The 22,218-nt window shown below is 39.7% G+C and overlaps 2 protein-coding genes across 2 annotated transcripts; both read right to left on the bottom strand.

Annotated features, from left to right (window-relative positions):
* Positions 1-1,054: 1,054 nt before the first annotated feature.
* Positions 1,055-6,504, bottom strand: KRT27 (keratin 27). The gene is made up of 8 exons (XM_065909014.1): positions 6,073-6,504; positions 5,518-5,600; positions 4,572-4,728; positions 4,162-4,323; positions 3,954-4,079; positions 2,040-2,257; positions 1,780-1,829; positions 1,055-1,197 (listed from the first exon to the last, which is right to left on the bottom strand). Exons 1-8 carry the CDS (start codon positions 6,502-6,504, stop codon positions 1,055-1,057), a joined length of 1,371 nt encoding a protein of 456 aa, XP_065765086.1.
* A 6,742-nt stretch (positions 6,505-13,246) lies between these two features.
* On the bottom strand, positions 13,247-21,017 carry KRT28 (keratin 28). Its single transcript, XM_065910961.1, has 8 exons — positions 20,481-21,017; positions 19,930-20,012; positions 18,948-19,104; positions 17,577-17,738; positions 17,288-17,413; positions 14,317-14,534; positions 13,654-13,709; positions 13,247-13,389 (listed from the first exon to the last, which is right to left on the bottom strand). Exons 1-8 carry the CDS (start codon positions 20,928-20,930, stop codon positions 13,247-13,249), a joined length of 1,395 nt encoding a protein of 464 aa, XP_065767033.1. The 5' UTR covers positions 20,931-21,017.
* Between the last annotated feature and the right edge of the window lie 1,201 nt (positions 21,018-22,218).

Below are 22,218 nucleotides of genomic sequence, written 5' to 3'. Positions count from 1 at the left end.
TCTTTAAGTGGTAGAATTCACCAGGAAACCACCTGGTCCTGGGCTTTTCTTTGCTGAGAGGGTATGAGTACCAATTCAATCTCTTTATTCATTATTGGTCTGTTCAAATTTTCTATTTCTACAAGATTCAGTCTATGTAAATTGTATGTTTCTACGAATTTGTTTCTTCTAAATTATTCATTTTGTTGGTATATAAATATTCTAGTATTTTCTTTTTTATATATTTATTTGTCTATGCTGGATCTTAGTTTCAGCATGGAAACTCTTAGTTGAAACATGTGGGATCCTTGAGCAGGGATAGAACCTGGGTGTCCTGCATTGGAAGCATGAAGTGTTAGTTACTGGACCACCAGGGAAGTCCCTCTAGTGTTTTCTTATGATCCTTTGTATTTCAGGCATCTGTTGTAATGTCTCCTTTTTCATTGATACTTTTATTTATTTGAGTTCTCTCTCTTTTTTTCTTGGTTAGTCTAATTAAAGATTTGTCAATTTTATCTTTTCAAAAAAAAAAAAAACCCCAACTCAGTTTTGTTGACCTTTTCTAATGTCATTCTAGTCTTTATGTCATTTATTTCTGATTCTTCAATTCCTTAGATTTCCACTTCAATGAGTGTGTTGCACTCAGTGACTGGATTTTATTACTCTTACTGTTGGTAGTAATGCTCAACAAGTATTTACTGAAGGAAGGAAGGTTTAAAATTTGACAAAGATATGAAAAAGACACTAACTAGTTTTTTGCCTGTTAAACTTAACGCCTAACTTGTGAAGACCATTGCATTAAAGAGAAGAAATTAAAAACAAATTCAGCTTCTGTTGGTGGGTGTGGGTGAGTGGGTGGGTATATTTAAAATGCAAAGACTGACCAGAACCAGTGAGATGACTTGCAAGAGGAAGAACTTTTATTGAAACACCACCACAGAGAAAGCCAAAGAAATGTTACTATTCTAAAAATAATCTTTTTTAAAGGTCATGGGAAGAAAAGCAGAGAAATCAGGGCTCTTATTTAGGAACCCAGCTTTGATTTCATATTTTGATTTAGGGCATCCTTTTGGGCTCAGGAAGGTACCCTCTGCTCATTCTTCATGTTGTTGACTTTGGTGGTCTTCTCTTCCACAGTGTGAACTCTAGATGACAGAACTTTGCCACGAGGATCTATTTCTTCAACAATTGTTTTAACCATGGTGGCTTTAGATGGATCTAAAATGACATATATACTGCAGTAATATGGATGCAACTAGAGATTATCATACTAAGTGAATTAAGTCAAAACAAGAAAGACAATGCATATGACATCACTTATGTGGGGAATCTAAAAGATGACACAAATGAACCTACTAAAAGATGACACAAATGAACCTATCTACGAAATAGACACCGAATCGGGGATACAGAGAAATGACTGGTGGTCACCTGGGGGGAGGGGTTCGGATGGATGGGTTGGAAGGTTGGGCTTGGCAGATGTAAACTTTTATATGCAGAATGGATAAACAATAAGTTCCTACTGTATAGCATGGAGAATTATATTCAATAATCTATGACAAACCACAGTGGAAACTAATATTAAAAAAAGAATATGTATATGTATATATATATAATTGAATCACTTTGCTGTAAAGCAGAACTTAATACAACACTGGAAATCAACTATACTTCACTTTAAAAAAAGAAAAAAGTTAAATGAGACATTAATTGTTAGAATTTATCAAATTCATAAAGGGGAAGTAACTCATTGCTTGAAACATATACAAATGTTGAATGCTCAACCCAGCTTTTATTTACCTTTTATCTGATTCCCTGGCCCACCATAGCCTTTTGATTTAGTGCAAGAGCTGTAAAAACATAAAGTATGTATTAGATATTTCACACTGTTTTGCAAGAAACTGATTTAAGATGAATGATTTAAGATGGGAGATAACGGAACTCTTAACACTGGGAGGAGTTTATGTACACATGACCTAGATCATAGACACTTTGTATTTGGATTTCAAAAAAGCCTTTAATAATCTTAAAATAGTTTTTTCAGTGTAAATACTACTTACCCATCCTCTCCATCTATCAGGCGGCAGTAGGTCTCGATTTCTTTTTCCAGGTGGACCTTGATGTCCAGGAGCTGTTCGTATTCCAGTTTCTGGCCCTCGGTCTCGGTCCTGACCTGGTGCAGCTGCTCCTCTAGGGCCCCGATCTGAGCCTGGATCTGGGCCAGCTGGGCACAGTAGTTGCCCTCCGTCTCCGTCAAGGAGCACTCCAGGGAGTGTTTCTGAGGATCAGTGAGACAATTTAGTAGTGATGTCACTGTTTTAGGATATGGCAAAGCACTTAAGAGATATTGAGAGAGTTATCCTTACATAATAACTGTATTCCTCTTGTTTAATATTAATTGTTGCCCTTATTAGATGTCATACTATTTTTAATCTATTGGAGAATAGCACAGTTGGTGGTAAATGCTACTCATATCCCCTGAGTGTTAGAAAAATTGTTTTCTCTTGGGACACAATCTAAACATCTGTCCCCTCTCACTTACCCTGTGCTTTGGTACAGTTTGCCACTTATTCCAGGAATTAAAGTCCCCCTACAGTTTGTGAACTCATTTCTAATCGTGTGGCAGCTTTGTGTCATGAGGATTATAGCTGTTACATTAAAGAAGTAATCCTGGGATTTCCCTGGTGGTGCAGTGGTTAAGAATCTGCCTGACAATGCAGGGGATGTGCTACAACTACTGAGCCTGCACTCTAGAGCCCATGCTCTACAAGAGAAACCACTGTAATGAGAAGCCTGCACACTGCAACCAGAAAGTGGTCCCTGCTCGCCACAAATTGAGAAAGCCCATGTGCAGCAATGAAGACTGAATGCAGCTAAAAATGCATTTTAAAAAAACTTTAAAAAAGTAACCTCTGCATAAACTTTCTGGAAGTAGAATGATCCCAAGAAAAGATGGTGTTCTTAGGCTTTAAATAGTTTGATTCATTGGCTTTATGGGTTTATCCCACAGATGGGTGCTTGCTGTAATTTTACATGGGATGACAATGAGAGTGTCTTATTCTTCTACCTGCAAGAATTTTACATACATTTATAGCCTCTTCTGGAAGTTTACTAGCCACAGTGGAAAAAGTATAGACTTGGGAGTTAGAAAATTTGGAGAGAAGTTCGGGTACCTTTGTATCTGACTGTGGGATTCTTGGAAAATTGCCTAACTTCTTTGAACCTCAGATTCTTCTCTTGGAAATAATAACGTGAAATATAAAGTCTGGTCTGCCCAAGACCTAGGGTTATTGTGAACTCATGTGGGTGAAAGTGCTGGGCAACCCTTAATGAAAAAGTTTATTGTTAATATTATTGTCATGCATGTTTAGCTTTATGGGCAGCCTTCAAGCCTCTACTTTGCTTGTTTATGTCACTTAAAAGGGAACCTGTAAGTGTTCCAATTAAAATTAAGTGGCCCAAAGGAATGCTAGATAAAGAAACTAGGATGGGTGCAAATGTGTTTTTGTACTCCAGGAACAGTGATTTTTGATCTTCTGACATGGGAGAGAAGACTCAGGGTAAAAACTGTTTTCTTCCTTTTTTTTTTACTATTTATTTTTATTTATTTATTTGGCTGTGCCAAGTCTTAGTTATAACATGTGGGATCTTTAGTTGCAGCATGTGGGATCTAGTCCCCTGACCAGGGATGGAACCTGGGTCCCCTGCATTGGGAGTGCAGAGTCTTAGCCCCTGTTTCTTTTTGAGTACCTAAAAAATCACTGTATTTTTTAATTCTAACATTTCACAATTATTAGCATCTTGGTATAATTTTCAGGCCAAAGATATTCCACTGTGAAAAAATGCAAATGTATCTTATTTCAGGCAGAGTAATGACTGAATAAAAATGAAAATTAATAATAACAGGTGGCAGAAAAACTCTAATTATTTCCCCTCGACTTCTAAAGCAACTCTTTGGTGTCATTTTTACTTACTGTCGCTAAGAGAGACTGAAGTTCAATCTCCAGGGTTTGAAGAGTACGCTTCATCTCAGTCAGTTCATTCCGAGCTGAGGTGGTGGCGCCAGCATCATCAGAAATCTGCTGCTGCAGCGAAGCGCTCTGAAACATTATGGGCCTTGTTATGAGCGATGCTTGCATCAGGACCGGGTGCCAAGTCAGCGCATCCTAGCTTGCTTTTTACCTTTTCGTTGAACCAGGCCTCTGCGTCCCTGCGGTTCTGCTCGGCCAGGGCTTCATACTCGGCCCGCATGTTGTTCAGCAGAACCGTGAGGTCCACGCCGGGCGCCGCATTCATCTCCACGTTCACATTGCCTCCGGCCGCGCACTGCAGAGCCTTCATCTCCTAAAAGAAACCATGTTGGGGTTGGAATATTTCTGAAGGAGCCAGACAGACACGATCCATATGGTTAGAAACTTCTGTTAGGGTTTCTTTGGAAGGAAATGAACAGAAACTTTTCAGACCATCTAAGCCATATGGAGGAATCAACCAATTCTTTCTTGAATTCAAGATATTATATTTGTCATCTGAAACATATTTTTAAACATTGGGAGAAAGGCGGGCTGTGAAATCAGGGGAGAGAGACCACCTACCTCCTCGTGGTTCTTCTTGAGGTATGCCAGCTCCTCGCTGAGTGTCTCCAGCTGAATCTCTAAGTCTGTTCTGCACAGAGTCAGTTCGTCCAGGACCCGGCGCAAACTGCTGACATCCGCGTCCACGCTCTGGTGGAGGGCCTGTTCATTTTCAAACCTTAGAAAAATATTTGAAAGCGTCATCACATCAGTCATCACCTTTTGTGTTAAGTCACTTAGTTGTGTTCCACTGTTTGCCACCCCGTGGACTGTGACCCTCCAGGCTCCTCTGTCCATGGAATTCTCCAGGCAAGAATACTAGAGTGGGTAGCCATTCCCTTCTTCAGGGGATCTTCCCAATCCAGGGATTGAACCCAGGGTCTCCTGCACTGCAGGCAGATTCCTTACCCTCTGAGCCACCAGGGAAGCCCCATCATCACCTTTTAGGTCATCATAAAACTCAAGCTAAGGGACTTCACTGCTGATCTCCTGGTTAAGACACTGCACTTGCAATGCAGGGGGTTCCATCTCTGTTGGAGGAACTAATTATCTTACATGCCACAAGGCATGGCAAATAAAATAAAATATAATAAACTCAGAAAGGATATTAAAAAAGGTTAAGGTAGAAACTGTATAAAACAAAACAAAAAACCTTTCAAACTAAGCTTTTAAGTCCAACTGTTGAAATATACTCCAAACTTCAGGTAGATCATTCATAATCATAAAAATAAATAAATTTCTTTGACACAAGAGAATGAGAAAACTCAAAATTCCCTTTTGTACGACTTTGACATTCATTTGTGTCAGTCCCTCAGTTTCCCAATAAAATATATAATTCAGTGAGTCATTCGAACATGCATTTGGTTTAAAACAAATAAACTCAAAGAATGGAGGTGACCTCAAATAGCCTAAATAAAAGAGGGAAAGGCTTGGGCAACTGTTTTGGTTTCTTTTCAGCTCCACTTACTTTAGTCTGAAGTCATCAGCTGTGAGCCTTGCATTGTCATTTTGCAGGACAACATTGGCATTGCTTGTTGTTGCAGAAATTATCTGATAAATGGAGAATTAGTTAAGAAAGAGGAAATATTTTTAAAAATTCAGATTTCCTTGAAATAAAGTCAACTATAAATTATAGCAATATTTTTGGCATCCTGTCTCTAACAAGAAGATGATTCTTGAAAATAGAAAATTTAAGTATAGCCTCTTTTACTCTCTATCTTACCCAATAAAAAAGAAAAAAAACTTTCTATGGAAAACTTTCTATGTAAATATATAACTGGAGACATTGGGCAGTTTTTGATATTTTTGTATTTCTGAAAGCATAAACATGCATACCACATACCAGATGATGAGTGAGCCATGTTTGAAGACCAGAATTTTAATATAAATTAGTTTTAATATTAATAAACTGTCTAAAATTAGCAGCTGAGAGCAAAGCCTTGAAGTGATAATTTAGGCATCTGTGCCTTGTGCGGCTAATTACCTTTACAGGTACTAAACCTCATGACACTGTATTTCTTACCTGGTTCCTAAGGTCGTCAATTACCGTGAAGTATCTGCTGTAATCGTGATCGAGACCGCGGCAGGAACCAGGCCCAAATTTCTCATACCAGCCCTTGATCTTCTGCTCCAGGTCGGCGTTGGCCTCCTCCAGGGCGCGCACGTTGTCCAGGTAGGAGGCCAGGCGGTCGTTGAGGTTCTGCATGGTGACCTTCTCATTGCCGGAGAGGAGGCCATGCTCATTTCCGGTGAAGGCGGCGCAGGAAGCATTTCCTCCGCTGTAGCCTCCTGCAGAGGAGCTTCCTCCAAAGGCGCAGGTGAAGCCGCTTCCAAAGCCTGGCACGCTGCCTGTGCTGCCGACCCCAAAGCCGGCCCCCCCACTGGAGAGCCGCGCAGAGCCAGCTCCCCCACAGGCGCCAAGGCGTCTGGATGCAGAAGAAAAGCGCACGCTCATGGTGTCTAGACTGCCCTGCTTGTTTCTGGAGGGAAGCTCTGATGGCAAATGTCCTACTCAAACAGTTTCATGTACCTTTATATACACATTATCAGGGTGTTTCTTGGTGAACTCTGCTACCCATAGCAAAATGGTGTTTGCCAGCTCATCTGAAGTTTTCATAATTAGGTGCTTTTTTCTTAAATGAATGCCTTTACCCTAATGTGTCCATTTCTGTAGGTGGGTAGTTACCTTTGGGTTATTTGTTATCTCTAAAATGAGAAAGGGAGGAGTATTATCAAGATTATTATAGTGAGGCATTTCAAATTTAGCATGAGTAATCCTTCCTGTCTTCCAGGCCTTAGGACTATAAAGTCCCTATAAGAATAAAATAGTGTGATACACAAACTTCTTTTTCCCTTTTGCTCAAACCAATAACTTTGCTTTTTCTCCAGTGAGTGAGTCATCATAGTCATGGTTTTCTATAAATAATAATGATCCTTTTGGATAGATCAAAAATAATTTCAAGAACCAGTGGGTTCATGGTACCAGAGGAAGAAGGCCAGGTACAAAATGAAAATCGAGGAATTAAATGGGCTCTTCTTTGTGAAGACAGATAGTCTTCTCTTGATTCTTATCCCTCCTGAGTTACCATTCCATCTTTATTGGTTTTCTGTCTAAGCTCTTTTCTAACCAGGTTAAATAACAGTATTGGTTAACCTCTGTGGGCCTCAGTTTCTTCATCCGTAAAATGAAGGGACTAGAATATGACCTGATATTCCTGTTCTATTTCTGAATTTCTTGTATTCGTACATTTCTTCCTGTCATTATTTCTAGAAAAATTTTCTGCATTCATTTCCTCCACTTTTCACTTCCTACTCATCCCTGAGTTTTAATCTCATCATTTAACTGAAACTTATCCCACAAAAATTACTAATTACCCTTCATCTCAAATCCACTCATCATTTTTCATATTTCTCCTCCTTCACCCTCTTGGACACATTTGATACTGACCACCTGAGTCTTAACTGAGTCCTAAACCATTGCTTTCAAGAATACAGCTATATCTCTGCTCCTTTTCTTTCTTCCACTCATAGATTCTGAAAGAATGGTCTAAAATTTGTCATTTTTTACAGTTTTGTCCTCGTGATCTTTTTTCCTACCCTCTCTCCCTCAGTGATCTCATCCCTTCTTGTGGCGTTGGCTCTATGTGAATGGTTTCATATTCTCTAATAATGGCTTCTTCCCCTTTCTGGACACATTCCTTACTGTGCCCATCAGACATTCCTACTTGGATGTTCTGTCATGACTTTCAACTCAGTCACCTTGTCATCATACTTTGTTCTTTGGCATCCTTCTCTGTTATTTGTTGGTAGAATTACCCTGAGTCATCTCATGATTATTAAGAAAAATTTTAATTGCTCTCATTTTATGCCAGCTGTCTCCAGTAATTCACTAGGTCCTACTGAATCTACTTCTGCAGTTTCTCTTGAAGAATTTTTTCTTTTCCTTGTCTTTGTCACTATCATTTTCTTTCAGCTCAGTTCTTAGAACCTTAATTGGAATTTTGGTTTCAAGTCTTTTTCCTTTCCATCATGGTCAGGAGGCCAAGGTACCAGTCCTGAAGTACCACACCATTCATATAATTGAAAGAACTTGGGCTGTTGAGTCAGATATATCAGCATTCACATATCAGTTCTGTCATTTTTTCTAACTGTGGTACTAATGCAAAGTTCATTCTTTCTGAGTCTTGGTTTTTCATTACTAAGATGGAGCCCTTACTTGTATTGTTCAGATACTATTGAATGGTAGCTAAATATGTTACGCAATTATGCTTGTCAATGACAGGTAGTCAATGAGTATTTCTTTCCTTCCTCTACTCTTTTTCAGTTTAAATCCATCAACCGTAGACTAGCTGAAGCTTCTTCTCCTGACATTTCAGACTCTTTTTCTATCTGCCTGACTTGTCCGTTCTTTTATTTTACTCCTTCTTTCCCTCTCCTCCATTTTGGTCTTTGCTCCATGCTGTTTTCTTCATTTGAGATTATTTAAGATCTTGAGAGATCTTGCATTTGCCAAGAATTACTGAAACCCCTTTCAATTATACAGATTGAAAATGCAGTTGAGAAAAATATAAATTTTCATAAGCTAATTAGTGAATTTTCAGAAAAGCAAGACAGAAAAACATGCTGATCAATCAAAAAATCACTTTAATAAGCATTAATTTATTGTATTACATAAAACCAGGATTTCAAAAATGTTTTTTTGACTTGTAAGTTTCTGTTATTAGACGTGTATCTTTATTACCTCTACTATAGAAGTAATGAAATGTTTTTAATGAAAAATATTGAGGCTTTAGTACCTGTAGCTGAACTTTTTCCTGAATTTGAGCAAGGAATTCAACATTTTCATTTTGCATTAGGCCCTGCAAATTATGTAGCCAACTCTGGTTATTGGGGCCTTCTCTAGGGAAGCTGAAAAATCCTAGAGAAAAGAACTCAAGATACAGGTATTTGAGTGTTTCCCACAAAAGAAACTCACCTGACAACCACCCTGGAATGAAATACGCACACATACACACAGAATTTTCAAATACTTAAGGCCTTCCTCTTGAAAATGAACAGAATTTCAAAGATCACCTTACACTGAAAAACACTGCAATGTGAAAGACAAAGATTCAAAGAAAGAAGCAAAAAATAGCACTCTCAGAAACAGATAATCAAAGAAGCTGAAGAAAACTTTAAAAAAGAAGGTAATCATAATTAATATCCTTAGAAGTAACAAAAATACTGCATATTTGAAATACGAATAGAATATCATCAAAGTTGAGCTAGAGAGCAAAAGAAAGAGATCTTGGGATTAAGAGCTAACTTCCACAACCAAATGTCAACAGATTGGTTGGAAAATAAACTTTTAAAAATCTCCCCAACAGTAGAACAAAGGACAAAAAGATAGATCAATGAAAAGATTAGACAATTAAATGCTTGGCCTAAGAAGAACAGTCTTAAGAGGCCTTCCTGAAATAGAGAAGGGAAAAAGAATGAAGAAACTATTTTATAAAGAACCAAGTTTCTAAATGGAAAGAGACCATCAAGAACTAGGAATAATAAATGAAAAAGAATCACAGCCAGGCATGTGCACAGACTTTTTTAGAACCATGGAAGAAAAGACAACATGTATCCAAGGATGAGGAAATCAGAATGGTTCGGGACTTCTAAACAGTCCTGGAAGCCATGATTCCAGTGAAGAAAGCCTTCAAACTTCTAACTGAAAATGATATTCAACCTAAAATTCTCTACTTTGACAATTAATCATGGGTGAGGATGGAATAAAAATATTTTCAGACATAAAAAGTCTCAAAAAATTCACCTCTCTTGAACTTTGTCAGGAAGTCACTAGAGGGAAAAATGAACAAGAAACAAGAAAGCTTAGGATCCAGAGAATGGGGTTCCAGTACAAGAATGCATTGAACAAATTTCCCTGACGGTGTGTACAAGGTAAGTATGATATGTCTATAAGCAAGTAAGCAAGGTCTTTAACAACCCCAAGAGGCCAGGCTTCCCACTTAAATGGAACTTGCCTGGAATGTAGACAGAGGCAGTGGTATTCTAAGATACACGAATGATCAAGGAATCCTATCGTGTACTACTATTACATTCCTGTATTAGCCAACTACTTCCTGAAAACAGTGAAATAGAAAGATAAGGTGACCCTGTGTCCGTTTCTGTCTTTTCTTACTTATCAGAAAGCCAGTGGTGAAGAGTGTTGGTAGAATGTGAGCCTGTAGAGTGAAATTTAAAAAATAGTTGAGTTTGTTTGATGCAGTGTTCCCACTGTTTTGGTAAGAATAAAATGCATATGCATGTATGAGCTACAATATATGAGTTGTGGACTTCCCTGGTGGTCTTGAGGTTGAGACTTGTGCTTCCACTGCAGTGGCCATGGGTTCCATCCCTGGTTAGGGAACTGAGATCCCTCATGTCCTGTGGGGGAGATCAGCGAAAAAAAAAAAAAAAAAAGAATTGTGTAATTTCATTGACTGCATGTTCTTGTATTTGGATTTAAAACTGTCATTGCACAATATGAAACTGTAAAATTCATGCCAATAGCTTAAATTTTTAATTTTTATGTACTTATGATGACATTGCTTCCCAGGTGGTGCTAGTGGTAAAGAACCCGGCTGCTAATGCATGACACGTAAGAGATGCATGTTCAATCCCTGGGTTGGGAAGATCCCCTGGAGGAGGGCATGGCAATCCACTCCAGTATTCTTGCCTGGAAAATCCCAAGGACAAGGGAGCCTGGCGAGCTACAGTTCATAGGGTCACAAAGAGTTGGACATGACGGAGTGACTTACCACACCTAATGACATTAAATGGCCAAAAAATCCTACTCGAAAACTATGACGTCAAGAGTATGAATGCAGAAGGAAAAAAAAAACAAAACTTATTTTAGTGCGTTTAGTGACGCTTTTTCCACTGATTTGTAAAAATTTTTTTTATTAGTTGGAGACTAATTACTTCACAACATTTCAGTGGGTTTTGTCATACATTTACATGAATCAGCCATGGAGTTACATGTATTCCCCATCCCGATCCCCCCTCCCACCTCCCTCTCCACCCGATTCCTCTGGGTCTTCCTTTTTCCGCTGATTTTTGAACAGAGGACTCCACATTTTCATTTTGCACTGAGCCCTGCAAGTTATGCAGCTGGCCCTATACATTGTGCTTGTGTGTGCTCATTGCTTAGTCATGTCCAACTCTTTGTGACCCCATGAACTGTTGCCTGCCAGTCTCCTTTGTCCATGGAATTTTCCAGACAAGAATACTGGAGAGACTTGCCATTTCCTCCTTCAGAGGAGTTCCCCATCCAGGGATTGAACCTGCGTCTTCTGCATCTCCTGCATTGGCAGGCAGATTCTTTACCCCTGAGCCACTTGGAAAGCCCCTACATTGTACCATTGGGAAATTATTTCCCCATCAACTTCTACTATTTGCTTCATTTAGTGACCTTTGGCTCAAGATTTTATAAATATCCTTTTTGCCCCTTCTTTGAACTCCCATATAACTGTTGGGTTGTTTGGTAGAATTCTTGCCCTCATTAAAGCTTCTCATTAGAATCAATCACAAATTTGAGAATTATGAGAGCTGTTCTTCCTTTGCAGAGTTTAAAATTTTTGGGAATCCCTATCATACAGTTTGATTGAGAAAGATGGAAAAATGTATTCATCAAGCTCATGAAATTTTAAGTTCTAGAAGAGCTGCTCATGGGTTAAATCTGGCCCACCCTATGTTTCTGTACAGTCCATGAGCTAAGAATGGTTTTTTATGTTTAAATGGTTGGGAAAAAAATCAAAGAAGGATAAATATTTTTTGTCATGTCAAAATTATTGGCCATTCAAATTTCAGTGTCTATAACTAAAGTTTATTGGAAGGTAGTCATGCTTATTTTCTTATCTATTGTTTATGGCTGCTGTCTACTTCAATGAATGAGTTGAAATAGAGAACTTATGGCCTGCCAAGCTTAAAATATTTACTGTCTGGGCCCAATATTTTAGAGAAGAAGCTTGCCAACTTCTGCTCTAGAAAAAAGCTTAAAATATTTACTGTCTGGGCCCAATATTTTAGAGAAGAAGCTTGCCAACTTCTGCTCTAGAAAAAATTCAGTGCCATGAGATTCTTTGCTGTTGATCTGTCGAGATGATCCTGATTATGGGGAATGGTATCCTAATAGGTATCCAGATCTCCAAATGAGTCTGAGATAGGCTCATAGGTGAAACAGCAGGAATGCGCCATCTAGAGGTGGAAGTTTTCAATCGCAGGAAAATTTCTAAAAATTTCCAGATTGCTTCAGTTCAGTCGCTCTCTCAGTTGTGTCCTCCTCTTTGTGACACCATGGACTGCAGCACACCAGGCCTCCCTGTCCATCACCAACTCCTGGAATTTACTCAAACTCATGTCCATTGAATCGGTGATGCCATCCAACTATCTCATCCTCTGTCCCTTCTCCTCCTGCCTTCAGTCTTTCCCAATATCAGGGTCTTTTCCAATGAGTCAGTTTTTCACATCAGGTGGCCAAAGTATTGGAGTTTCAGCGTCAGCATCAGTCCTTCCAATGCATATTCAGGGCTGATTTCCTTCCAGATTGCTTGCTCATGTAAAAATGATTTAAAGATTATGCCTGCTTCCCTAGTGGCTCAGCATTAAGAATTGACCTGCACTGCAGGAGACATGAGTTCGATCCCTGGATCAGGAAGATGCCCTGGAGAAGGAAATGGCAACCCACTCTAGTATGCTTGCCTGGAAAATCCCATGGACAGGGGAGCCTGGCAGGTTTTAGTCCAGTTCATGGGGTCACAAGAGTTGGATGTGACTTAGCGACTTACCACCAACAACAAAGATTATGCCTAGTGAATGGTTAATATTTAAATGCCATGTGGTATTGACTATTATATAAAGCTAGGGTAAGAGCCAGTTAAAATATATTCCATAAATGTTTCCCTATGAATTAGACATGAAAAAAATAACTCTCAAGTATTTATTTGTCATGAGTGAATCAACATAAGTGCACATCAACTTTTTTATTTATTTGAAAACAAATACCCAACTTCCTGTAAAAGGTAACTAAGACAACAGGATTTTTTTTTTCTTGGTAAGTAACTAATCTTTAAGGGTAGAAAGTATTTTTATTATCTCCTTGATATTTAGAATAATGAAGTTTTGCAGGATCTTTCCCCAAATGATTCTTTTCTCAAAAGTGACAATTAGAAAGGAATTCTTTGTTCTGTCTTGCCATTGGTCATTTTAGATGTCTTTTCTTCAATGGACTGAACCCTCGATGAAAGAACTTTACCACGCTGATCTATCTCTTCAACCACCGTCTTTACCAGCGTGGTTCTGGATAAATCTAGAAATAAAACATATGTAATACACATATTCAACTGAAAATATTACATGACAAAGAGTTCCACTGTTGAAATATAATTTTTTGTTGAGGGAGTTAAGTATTGGTTTATAATAATTATTTGGGACAGTTGTATCCACTCAACAGAATAAGTTCAGAGCACATTAGTTAAAATTACTTAAACATAGACAGGCTGTTGCCATAGTGTGTGATTGTCATTAATGTAAAAATATTTGCTGAAATAGACGGAAAACTAGATTTTATTACCTTTAGATGAATTTCCTGGGCTTCCTGATCCAAAGCCTTTTGATTTAGAGCATGAACTGTTAAAAGAAATCCAATTTATTCTGTAATATTTGTTCATCACTTCATAAATATTCATTGAGTCAAGGGACGAACATGAATGCAAGCAAACTTTGTAAGCCCAAAACAGATTTTCATTTTCTATAGAGGAAAATATTAAAATTTTAGTTATCTAAATCTAACATTTAGATAACTAAAGTTTATCTAAAGAGAGGATATAAAACCATCTTGTTTACATTTGATTGTTTTTTAAACCCAAGAATTTAAAACTTAAGGAAAAAGTATACACTTTACATATAGATCCTGGGGGGTTGTAAAGAGTACATTCATTTCAGGACAGCAGTGATGTTAGGAATGAACTGAAAGGTGGATAAAGCTTCAAACGCACAAGGATTAAAAGGATAACAAATGGAGACTTCTGCAGGGATGACTGGGATCACCCAGGGCAAATGAAGATGCAGCTGTCATGTACAAAGTGTGGAAGAGGGGACAGTTGAGGCAAGAGATGGCCATGCTTTTCTGCAGTGGGAAGGAAGAGGGGAGGCTTGGAGGCATAGAAGGGGAATGACTGTCTATGGTTGTGGCTTGAAATAGGTAAAAACTGAATTTTCTAATGGTATTACTTACTTTCTGTCTCCATCTATCAGGCGGCAGTAGGTCTCGATTTCTTTCTCCAGGTGGACCTTGATGTCCAGGAGCTGCTCATACTCCAGTTTCTGGCCCTCGGTCTCGGTCCTGACCTGGTGCAGCTGCTCCTCCAGGGCCCCGATCTGAGCCTGGATCTGGGCCAGCTGGGCACAGTAGTTGCCCTCCGTCTCCATCAAGGAGCACTCCAGGGAGTGTTTCTGAGGACATAAAAGGTGTCACAACAAGGGATGAAGGAGGACCACTTGGAGGACACGTGGACTAGTGTTTCTCAGCAAAGGGCAGTACTGCTTCCTAGGTGAGCTTTGGAAATCGGAGGCACTTGTCACAGTTAAACAGGAGATGGAGAGAAAGGGGAAGTGACTGGCGTTTACTTGGGGGTGGGGTGGGGGTGGGCAGGCCTGATGGATGTCCTGGCGTGAGATACCTAACCCACAGATTTCTGATTATTCCAGTAGACATTCACACATCTAGGTATTGTTTCATATAACAACCAATCTTTATATTAAAATACTTTGGGGGGGTACCATAATAAGAAATCAGTCTTATTTTGAAGTCTTTCAATTTTATTTTGAGATCGCATACTTATTTTTGAGTTGCCTGTTGTTTTCAATTTTACTCTACTACTGTCTCCAAAGATCTACCCCACCACTGCTTTTTGTGCTGCTGTTTCTTTTTCTAATTCATCCTTGATTTTCTGTCATCAGTCAAAGGCCTTTTAATAAGCACTTGCGATTGTGTGAAGCCCTCACACGGGCGGGATTTCAAGACAAGAGATATATTTCATAACCCAGGATAGGTCATTATTTCAACTCTACTCTTGTGAATATTATACCTCCTCATTTCCACTTGCATAGTCTGTAATTTGTCTTGTCATGTGATCTCTACTTTAATTAATATAATTTTCCTCTTTCTATTATCGTTTCACATCCGGATGGTTATTACATCTCTTGATATTAGTTATTATCTCAGTGTGCACTCCTAATTTCACTCTTTCATTTTCTTTGTATTCTTGTGTGGACCAACTCCCAATCTTATGTTGTTTAAAATGAAACTTATCCATGAAAAGAAGGTGTAAGCCTCAGTCTGTTTCATTACAGGATAGTTGGGCCCAAGTGTTTACATATTAAATATATATTATTTGAAAACTTTCATTTTTCCTCTTGATTGCTGTTATGGCATTACACTGGTTTTAAAAATCTTGTGAGTATTGCTAAATATATTATCTCTTGACTCCATTTTTAGGATTATAAAGAAGGAGTTATAAGAGATTCATTATTAAACAGGAGTCTCAGGGAGCTAAGAAGCACTGCCTTTGATAAACAGGCTGACCAGTACATCACATGGGTGGGGCTGGGCACTCCAGGGAAAAGAAGCAGAAGGTGAACAGGATAGTGATAGGACGCTGAGGCGACAAGTGGCAGATATCAGGGAGGTGTGTGCTCAGGTGTTCAAAACTTGAATTTCCCTGATAAACTGTTCTCATATGATACTCCTTGTCAAGCTTGTTAACACTGTCCTAAATCAGACCAGACCATAAGCATCTCTATCTCACATCTTCCTACTGTAAAGGTTGGCTTGTAAATGAGGAAACAGGTCAGGATGAACTTGGAAGTTTGTACATTACAGGAAGCATGTGAAGCATTGAGATATTATATTTAGACAACTCTCAGCATGTTCACGGTTTCCAAACTACAGAAGTCATCTGACCACAAAAGAATCTCAGGAATGGAAGATAGGTTCCATGCCACCCTTACTCTATTATTCGGTTATGTTGGAAGTTAAGATGGGCTTTTTTGTGGATTATTTCATGAGCCCAAACTACAGGACTACTGGCTGCACAGAATCTAGCTACTTTCTAATATCATTGCTTTTCTGTGAAAGTGCTTAAAATTCTGCTCTGGGAGCTCAAGAATTTATTTCCTTCAGCACAACTCCAAAATGAGAGGAAGGATTTGTGTTCAGGAGCACGGCAGCAGGAATAGGTCCTCAGGTTCTAGTTGCAGGAAAGAAGGGAATGGGGAAGAGAGGAGGGTTCCAGGAGCCCAAAGTGGAAGGGAGGAGGGTCTTGGGGACCAGCCAGCAGTGGTGAGGAAGGTGAAGGAAGAGAGGGGCACAGTTGTCCAGATGGGGTTAGTGAGTGGTAAAATTTCCAATCTAAATACGATATAGTAAGAAAGCCCTAGCCTTTTTTAGGGTGTCTACATCAAATCAGTCTTCCTCTTGTTTTGAGTATCTTTTCCTTCTCTGCTTACTGTTCTCCTTTGTATAATAGTGGCTCTTTGTGTCAACCTGGTGTCCTCAGGGGGCGTGAAACCTCTGATGAGGACAGGGAACCCTTGGACCCCCACATGTGCCATAATTCTCAAAGCCAAGCCTTTTGAATGCTGCCAGCAGACACTCCAAAAGAGAAGCCATTTTCCTCCTGGCTGTGTCCATGGAAACATTCAAAATAATTGGCAGTAAGTGCCAGAGAAGGCTGAATGCCAAGCCTTTTGGGGTGTGCTGGGTTGGGATGTCTTCCCTGGATGCCCTGAGGCTGAAGAGGCTAAGAGTCCTCACATGGAATCAGATGTGTTCCCTTCTTTGCCTGGTGGCGAGCACAGTGTGGCCTTTAACAGGACTTCAGCAATATTAGGAGATGCTGGTGATACCAGCTCTGCCTTGCCTGACCGCCTGACATAAGCTTGCCACTTGACTGTCAGGTAGATCAATGCAGCTGCTGTTTGCTTTGCATCCAGCTGAAGAAAGGACCAATTTTGGCAACTGGGCACTGAGCCTGGGCGGGAAGGAACCTTCAGAGACCTCGGGGAGGAAGTGCTGTCTGTCTCTCTGAGCGTCTCGGGGTCTGTCTGTCCTCCTCTCTCCACTAAGTACTCGGAGGTGAAGTTAGGGGGCCTGGGACGAATTTCAGTTAGACTTTTTGGAGTCGCTGACCTGCGCTCTCACCTACCGTTGCCAGGAGGGACTGCAGCTCTATGTCCAGGGTCTGCACCGTGCGCTTCATTTCCGTGAGCTCGCCCCGGGCGGAGGAGGCCGCGCCCGCGTCGTCAGAGATCTGCTGCTGCAGGCTGGCGCTCTGCAAGGCCGGGCGCCCAGGAGTGAGCGCGTCTGAGCTTGCCAGGGGGTGGGTGGGTGCGTGCCGGGGGTCGGGTGAGGGGGATCAGGGGGTGGGGTGGAGGGATGCAGGGCGAGGGGTGGTGGGGGTGGGTACCGGCCGGGCTGGGCTGGGCATCCCTCACCTTTTCATTGAACCAGGCCTCGGCGTCTCTGCGGTTCTGCTCGGCCAGGTCTTCGTACTCGGCCCGCATGTTGTTCAGCAGAAGCGTGAGGTCCACGCCGGGGGCCGCATTCATCTCCACGTTCACGTTGCCTCCCGCGGCGCACTGCAGAGCCTTCATCTCCTGCGGGGAGAAGTTGACTGTGACCTGAGGGCGGTGTGGACTCACCTGCGCTCTTGTTCCTTTTTTAGGTCTCAGTTTGTGACTTAAATTCGAGTTGTCTAAGTTAAGGCACAAATGATTTAAGTTGACTTATTCGATCAGTAGTCATGCCAATCATCTATTTACTTCGTTATTTGTTAAGACAGCCACAACCAACACCACAACATCCAGAGAGGTGTTTTATTCTTTTAAGTGAGAGGTGGGTACAAAGATGAGAGAGTTCTTAAATTCTTTTTTTCCTTTATTTTTAAAAAAATATTTTATTATACTTGATTTACAATGTTATGTTAGTTTCAACTGTACAGAAAAATGATCCATATATATGTCTATCTATTCATTTTCAGATTCTTTTCCATTGTAGATAATATTATTACAAGATATTGAATGTAGGGAATTCCCTGGTGGTCCAGTAGTTAGGACCTGGCTTCCACTGCAGAGGGCATGAGTTGGATACCCCCTGGTTGGGAAACTAAGAGTCCACATACCGTGGGGTGCAGCAAAAAAAAAAAAAAAAAAAAAAAGAAAAAGAAAAAGAAAAAAGTATTGAATATAGTTTCCTGTGTGGTACAGTAGGACCTTGTTGTTTAAAACGTTATGTATAGTAGTTTGCATCAAGCATATAATTCTCGATTAAATGTCAGTGAGAGTGCTTGTTGATGGGACTAGAGCAGTGGAAAAACAAATAAAAATCCCTGCCCTCTGGGAACTCTCACCTGAAGGACAATAGCTCTCACTCGAGCACTTGTTATATGCCAGACATTGTTCTAAAGCAGTTTAGGGGTATTAACATCTCTAACCAGTAGGTACTATTGCCAGACTTAATTTACAGATTGGGAAATCGAGACACAGAGAGGTTAAACTATTTGCCCAAGATAGTACCTGAAAGAACTGGGATTTGAACATTCCTGGATTTGAACATGGTAGAGAAAAGTAATGTATTAATTTCCTAAGGTTAGGCTGTGACAGCCAGAAAATTGAAGGATACAGATCAAAGTGTTAACCATGTATTACCTTGGGGGATGAGATTAGAAGGGCAGAGCGGGAGACATGGAATTCTTTGTTTTATATGCCTTGGCACTGTTTGAATTATTATAAGGAGCACGAGTTACTATTGTCATTTAGTCTTCACTCCCAAGTATTTAAAATAACTAGAGTTAAATCTTCCCCTACCTCTTCATGGTTCTTCTTGAGATAGGTCATCTCTTCACTCAGGGATTCATACTGCAGTTCCTGGTCAGTCCTGCAGAGAGTCAGTTCATCCAGGACTCGCCGTAACCCGTTGATGTCAGCCTCTGTGTTTTGGTGAAGGGCGAGCTCATTTTCATACCTTGGGAAACATTCAGTGAATCTCAGCACCAAGTAGACTAGCTCAAGAGACCGAAAAGTAAAACCTGCTTTCCTCAACTGCTCAACTGCTTTTAAGTGAAAGTTAAATGAAATCAGGTCTCTAAATATTATAAATGTATACAAAGAAAGTCCTCCTCCACTCCTCTCACACAATTCTGTGCAGAATAATCAACATGAATATCTGGTCATGCAAATTCCAATAGCATATCCCAATTAAGTAGAAATAGACTGTTTCAGAATTTTATTGAAGTTAAAAGTAAAAATTGTAAGTTGGTCCATTAAAACAAATATTTACATTTACTTTGTACTTGGCACTATTTTAGTCAGGCCTAGAAATACAGTGATATTTTGGTTCAAGAATGTAATAAATATGTAAAAATGTGAGTCTAGCTGATTGTAATCTTAGAACATGCTTTGTATTGCATTTTGTTGTTGCATTGTCACATATGTTACTTCCTTTAATCTCTCAGGTTATAGCTTGTTCTATGCGTATGTACTAAGTAACTTCAGTTGTGTCCGACTCTATGTGACTCTATGGACTTTGGCCCACCAGGATCCTCTGTCTAATGGGATTCTCCAGGCAAGAATACTGGAGTGGGTTGTCATGCCCTTCTTCAGGGGATCTTCCCGACCCAGGGATCAAACCTGTGTCTCTCATTCTTCTGTACTGGTGGGCGGGTTCTTTACCACTAGCGCCATCTGGGAAGCCCATAGCTTGTTCTACTCGGGGTGAAATTGAAATTTTATATAACACATTAAGTGGACTAGAACCATGTTCTAGGTGTGATTATTTTCTATATCCTACTTTAGCCGGAAATCATCAGCAGCCAGTCTGGCATTATCAATCTGCAGAATGACATTAGCATTTGCCGTAGTGGAAGAGATGATCTAGAAGAAATCAGGAGGGAGAAAACAACCAGTAAGTCTGTTCTAACAACCTATTATTTCAGGAAACAAGCAAGCACACAAACAAAAAACATTGTACAGTAAACCTTGGTATAAAAAAATCTCACTTCCTTATGTAATAACCAAAAAGTTTTAAAATTTTATTTTTAAAAATTACAAATATGGTTTTACTTCTTTCCGTATAACTTTTAGACTGTAATACTTCTTTATCAATGAATATATCTCAAAATAAGCAATAATGGAACTAGTAACATTTAAGTTGCATAGACATTCATGAATCAGAATGCCTGTTTTTAGCTAGTAGGAAGAATTACATTTCAAAATAGATAATAAATATGTATAAATGATACATAACAGTTCTGAAGCATTTCCTGTTCTACTTCTGTGTCTTTTGCTAAATCATTTTTAGTTTTAAATACTTTGAGTAGTTCCAAGTTTGTGAATTCTCACCTTATTCTTAAGATCTTCGATTGCTAAGTGATATCTGCTGTAGTCATGATCAAGTCCACGGCAAGATCCAGGACCATGTTTTTCATACCAACTCTTGATTTTTCTCTCTAGTTCAGCATTTGCCTCCTCCAGAGCTCGTACGTTATCCAGGTAGGATGCCAAGCGGTCATTAAGATTCTGCATGGTCACCTTCTCATTCCCAGAGAAGAGTCCCCCTTCACTTCCAGCAAAGCCAGCACAGGTACCACTTCCCAGGATACCACCAGCGTGGTCCCCACCAGGAAGACTGCCCAAGCCGCCTCCCAAAGCATAGGAAAATCCACGTCCAGCATCAGAGTTGCCACAAGCCTTGCTACCTGCAAAGCCTGTGCCTCCACTGGATGGCCTGACAGATCCAGTTTCAGACCGTAGGCAAATACGCCTGGACCCGCTAGAAAATCGGAGAGACATGGCAGTGTGAGAAATGGTCACCTTGTCTGTGGATAGCTGTAACTTCAGAGGAGAACAGAATATTGCGTGCTGATGACTTCTTTGGGCTTTTATACACATTGGGGGGTGTCTCTATTTGAGTTATACATGCCAAAAGGAAAAAAAGGCATCATTCAAATTAGCGTGAAATTATGTATAATTGGGTGATTTTGGGGGCTAAATTAATGTCTAGCATCCTGGGTTGTTGCTTCAGGATATTTGTTATCTTACATATAATAGGGTTCATTCTATATTAAGTTCATTATTTTAACTTATAATTTTGGGTGAGTAATCCTTTACTTTCATCTAGACCCTAAGAATATACCATTATTATTTGATACAGGTTATTATAAAGTTTTAAAAGTTAAGCTTGTGATAGGGTACCATCAGCTACAGTAGGGTCTTAATTACCAGAGAGATATATTGATATAAAGAACCATTAGCTACAGAAACACATATTTTATCCCACCACACCAAGAAGCATTGTGTTGTTTTAAAAAATATATGATCCTACTAACTTCTCTTGTCTTACTGTGATTATTACATCTATTCGTTACCTTGAACAATAACCTAAATATTGACTGATTCCTTTATTTAAAATGTATAGCTACTACATTTGTTAGTCAATACTAAGTGTAAAAATAAAGACATGATGCTAAATAAATGCAGACATGAAAAATGCATAGTTACAATCTTTGAGAAATGTATGGTCAGGACCAGATAGGGGCTGGGTCATGTTTAGCTGTCCGTATTAAAAACTTTGAAATGAATCATAACTAAAAAGCAGGGGACAACATAATCAGGTCGAAATGAAAAATAAGACCAGTTACAAGGCTAGGACAATGGTTCAGGTGGAAAGGATGAGGGTAGTAGGATGGAAAGAAGTTGAGAGGAGATGGTCATTGATTGAATTTGGAGAATAAAGAATAAGAATTGGGGGTGGCTCTTAGGTAATTGCTTTCAGATGCTGGGAATCCCATAATACTGACTGAGATAGGAAACACAAGAGGAGGAAGATACTGGGGTTAGCTTTGGTCCAGCTGAGTTTTAGGGGTTGGTGGAATGTCTCATATGAAGATAGGAAGTGTGAATGTTTAGAATAAGTACTTGGAATGGGGAAAGATGCCTGACTAGCAATGAGTGAAAGGATTGTTAGGAAGATATGAAGGACCAGCTCTCATTTCTAATGACGTTTAAATGCATATTTGGAAGTTATCTTTGTGTAGGAGGAGAGAAGATGATCGACTGATATGCATTTGGGGTCTGAAGA

The sequence above is a fragment of the Muntiacus reevesi genome, chromosome 18, assembly GCF_963930625.1.
Source record: "Muntiacus reevesi chromosome 18, mMunRee1.1, whole genome shotgun sequence".
NCBI classification, from domain to species: domain Eukaryota; kingdom Metazoa; phylum Chordata; class Mammalia; order Artiodactyla; family Cervidae; genus Muntiacus; species Muntiacus reevesi.
This window is presented reverse-complemented; position numbering and strand designations above follow the sequence as displayed.

What these genes read in the sequence shown, in the direction of transcription:
- KRT27 (XM_065909014.1), bottom strand. Translation starts at nt 6,504, where the DNA reads ATGAGCGTGCGCTTTTCTTCTGCATCCAGACGCCTTGGCGCCTGTGGG. An exon ending in TCAAGAAGAACCACGAGGAG is followed by an intron (nt 4,324 to 4,571) that starts GTAGGTGGTCTC and finishes GGTTTCTTTTAG; the next exon opens with GAGATGAAGGCTCTGCAGTG. An exon ending in AGGCCTGGTTCAACGAAAAG is followed by an intron (nt 4,080 to 4,161) that starts GTAAAAAGCAAG and finishes ATAATGTTTCAG; the next exon opens with AGCGCTTCGCTGCAGCAGCA.
- KRT28 (XM_065910961.1), bottom strand. Translation starts at nt 20,930, where the DNA reads ATGTCTCTCCGATTTTCTAGCGGGTCCAGGCGTATTTGCCTACGGTCT. An exon ending in TCGAAGATCTTAAGAATAAG is followed by an intron (nt 20,013 to 20,480) that starts GTGAGAATTCAC and finishes GATTTCTTCTAG; the next exon opens with ATCATCTCTTCCACTACGGC. An exon ending in GCTGATGATTTCCGGCTAAA is followed by an intron (nt 19,105 to 19,929) that starts GTAGGATATAGA and finishes ATGTTTCCCAAG; the next exon opens with GTATGAAAATGAGCTCGCCC.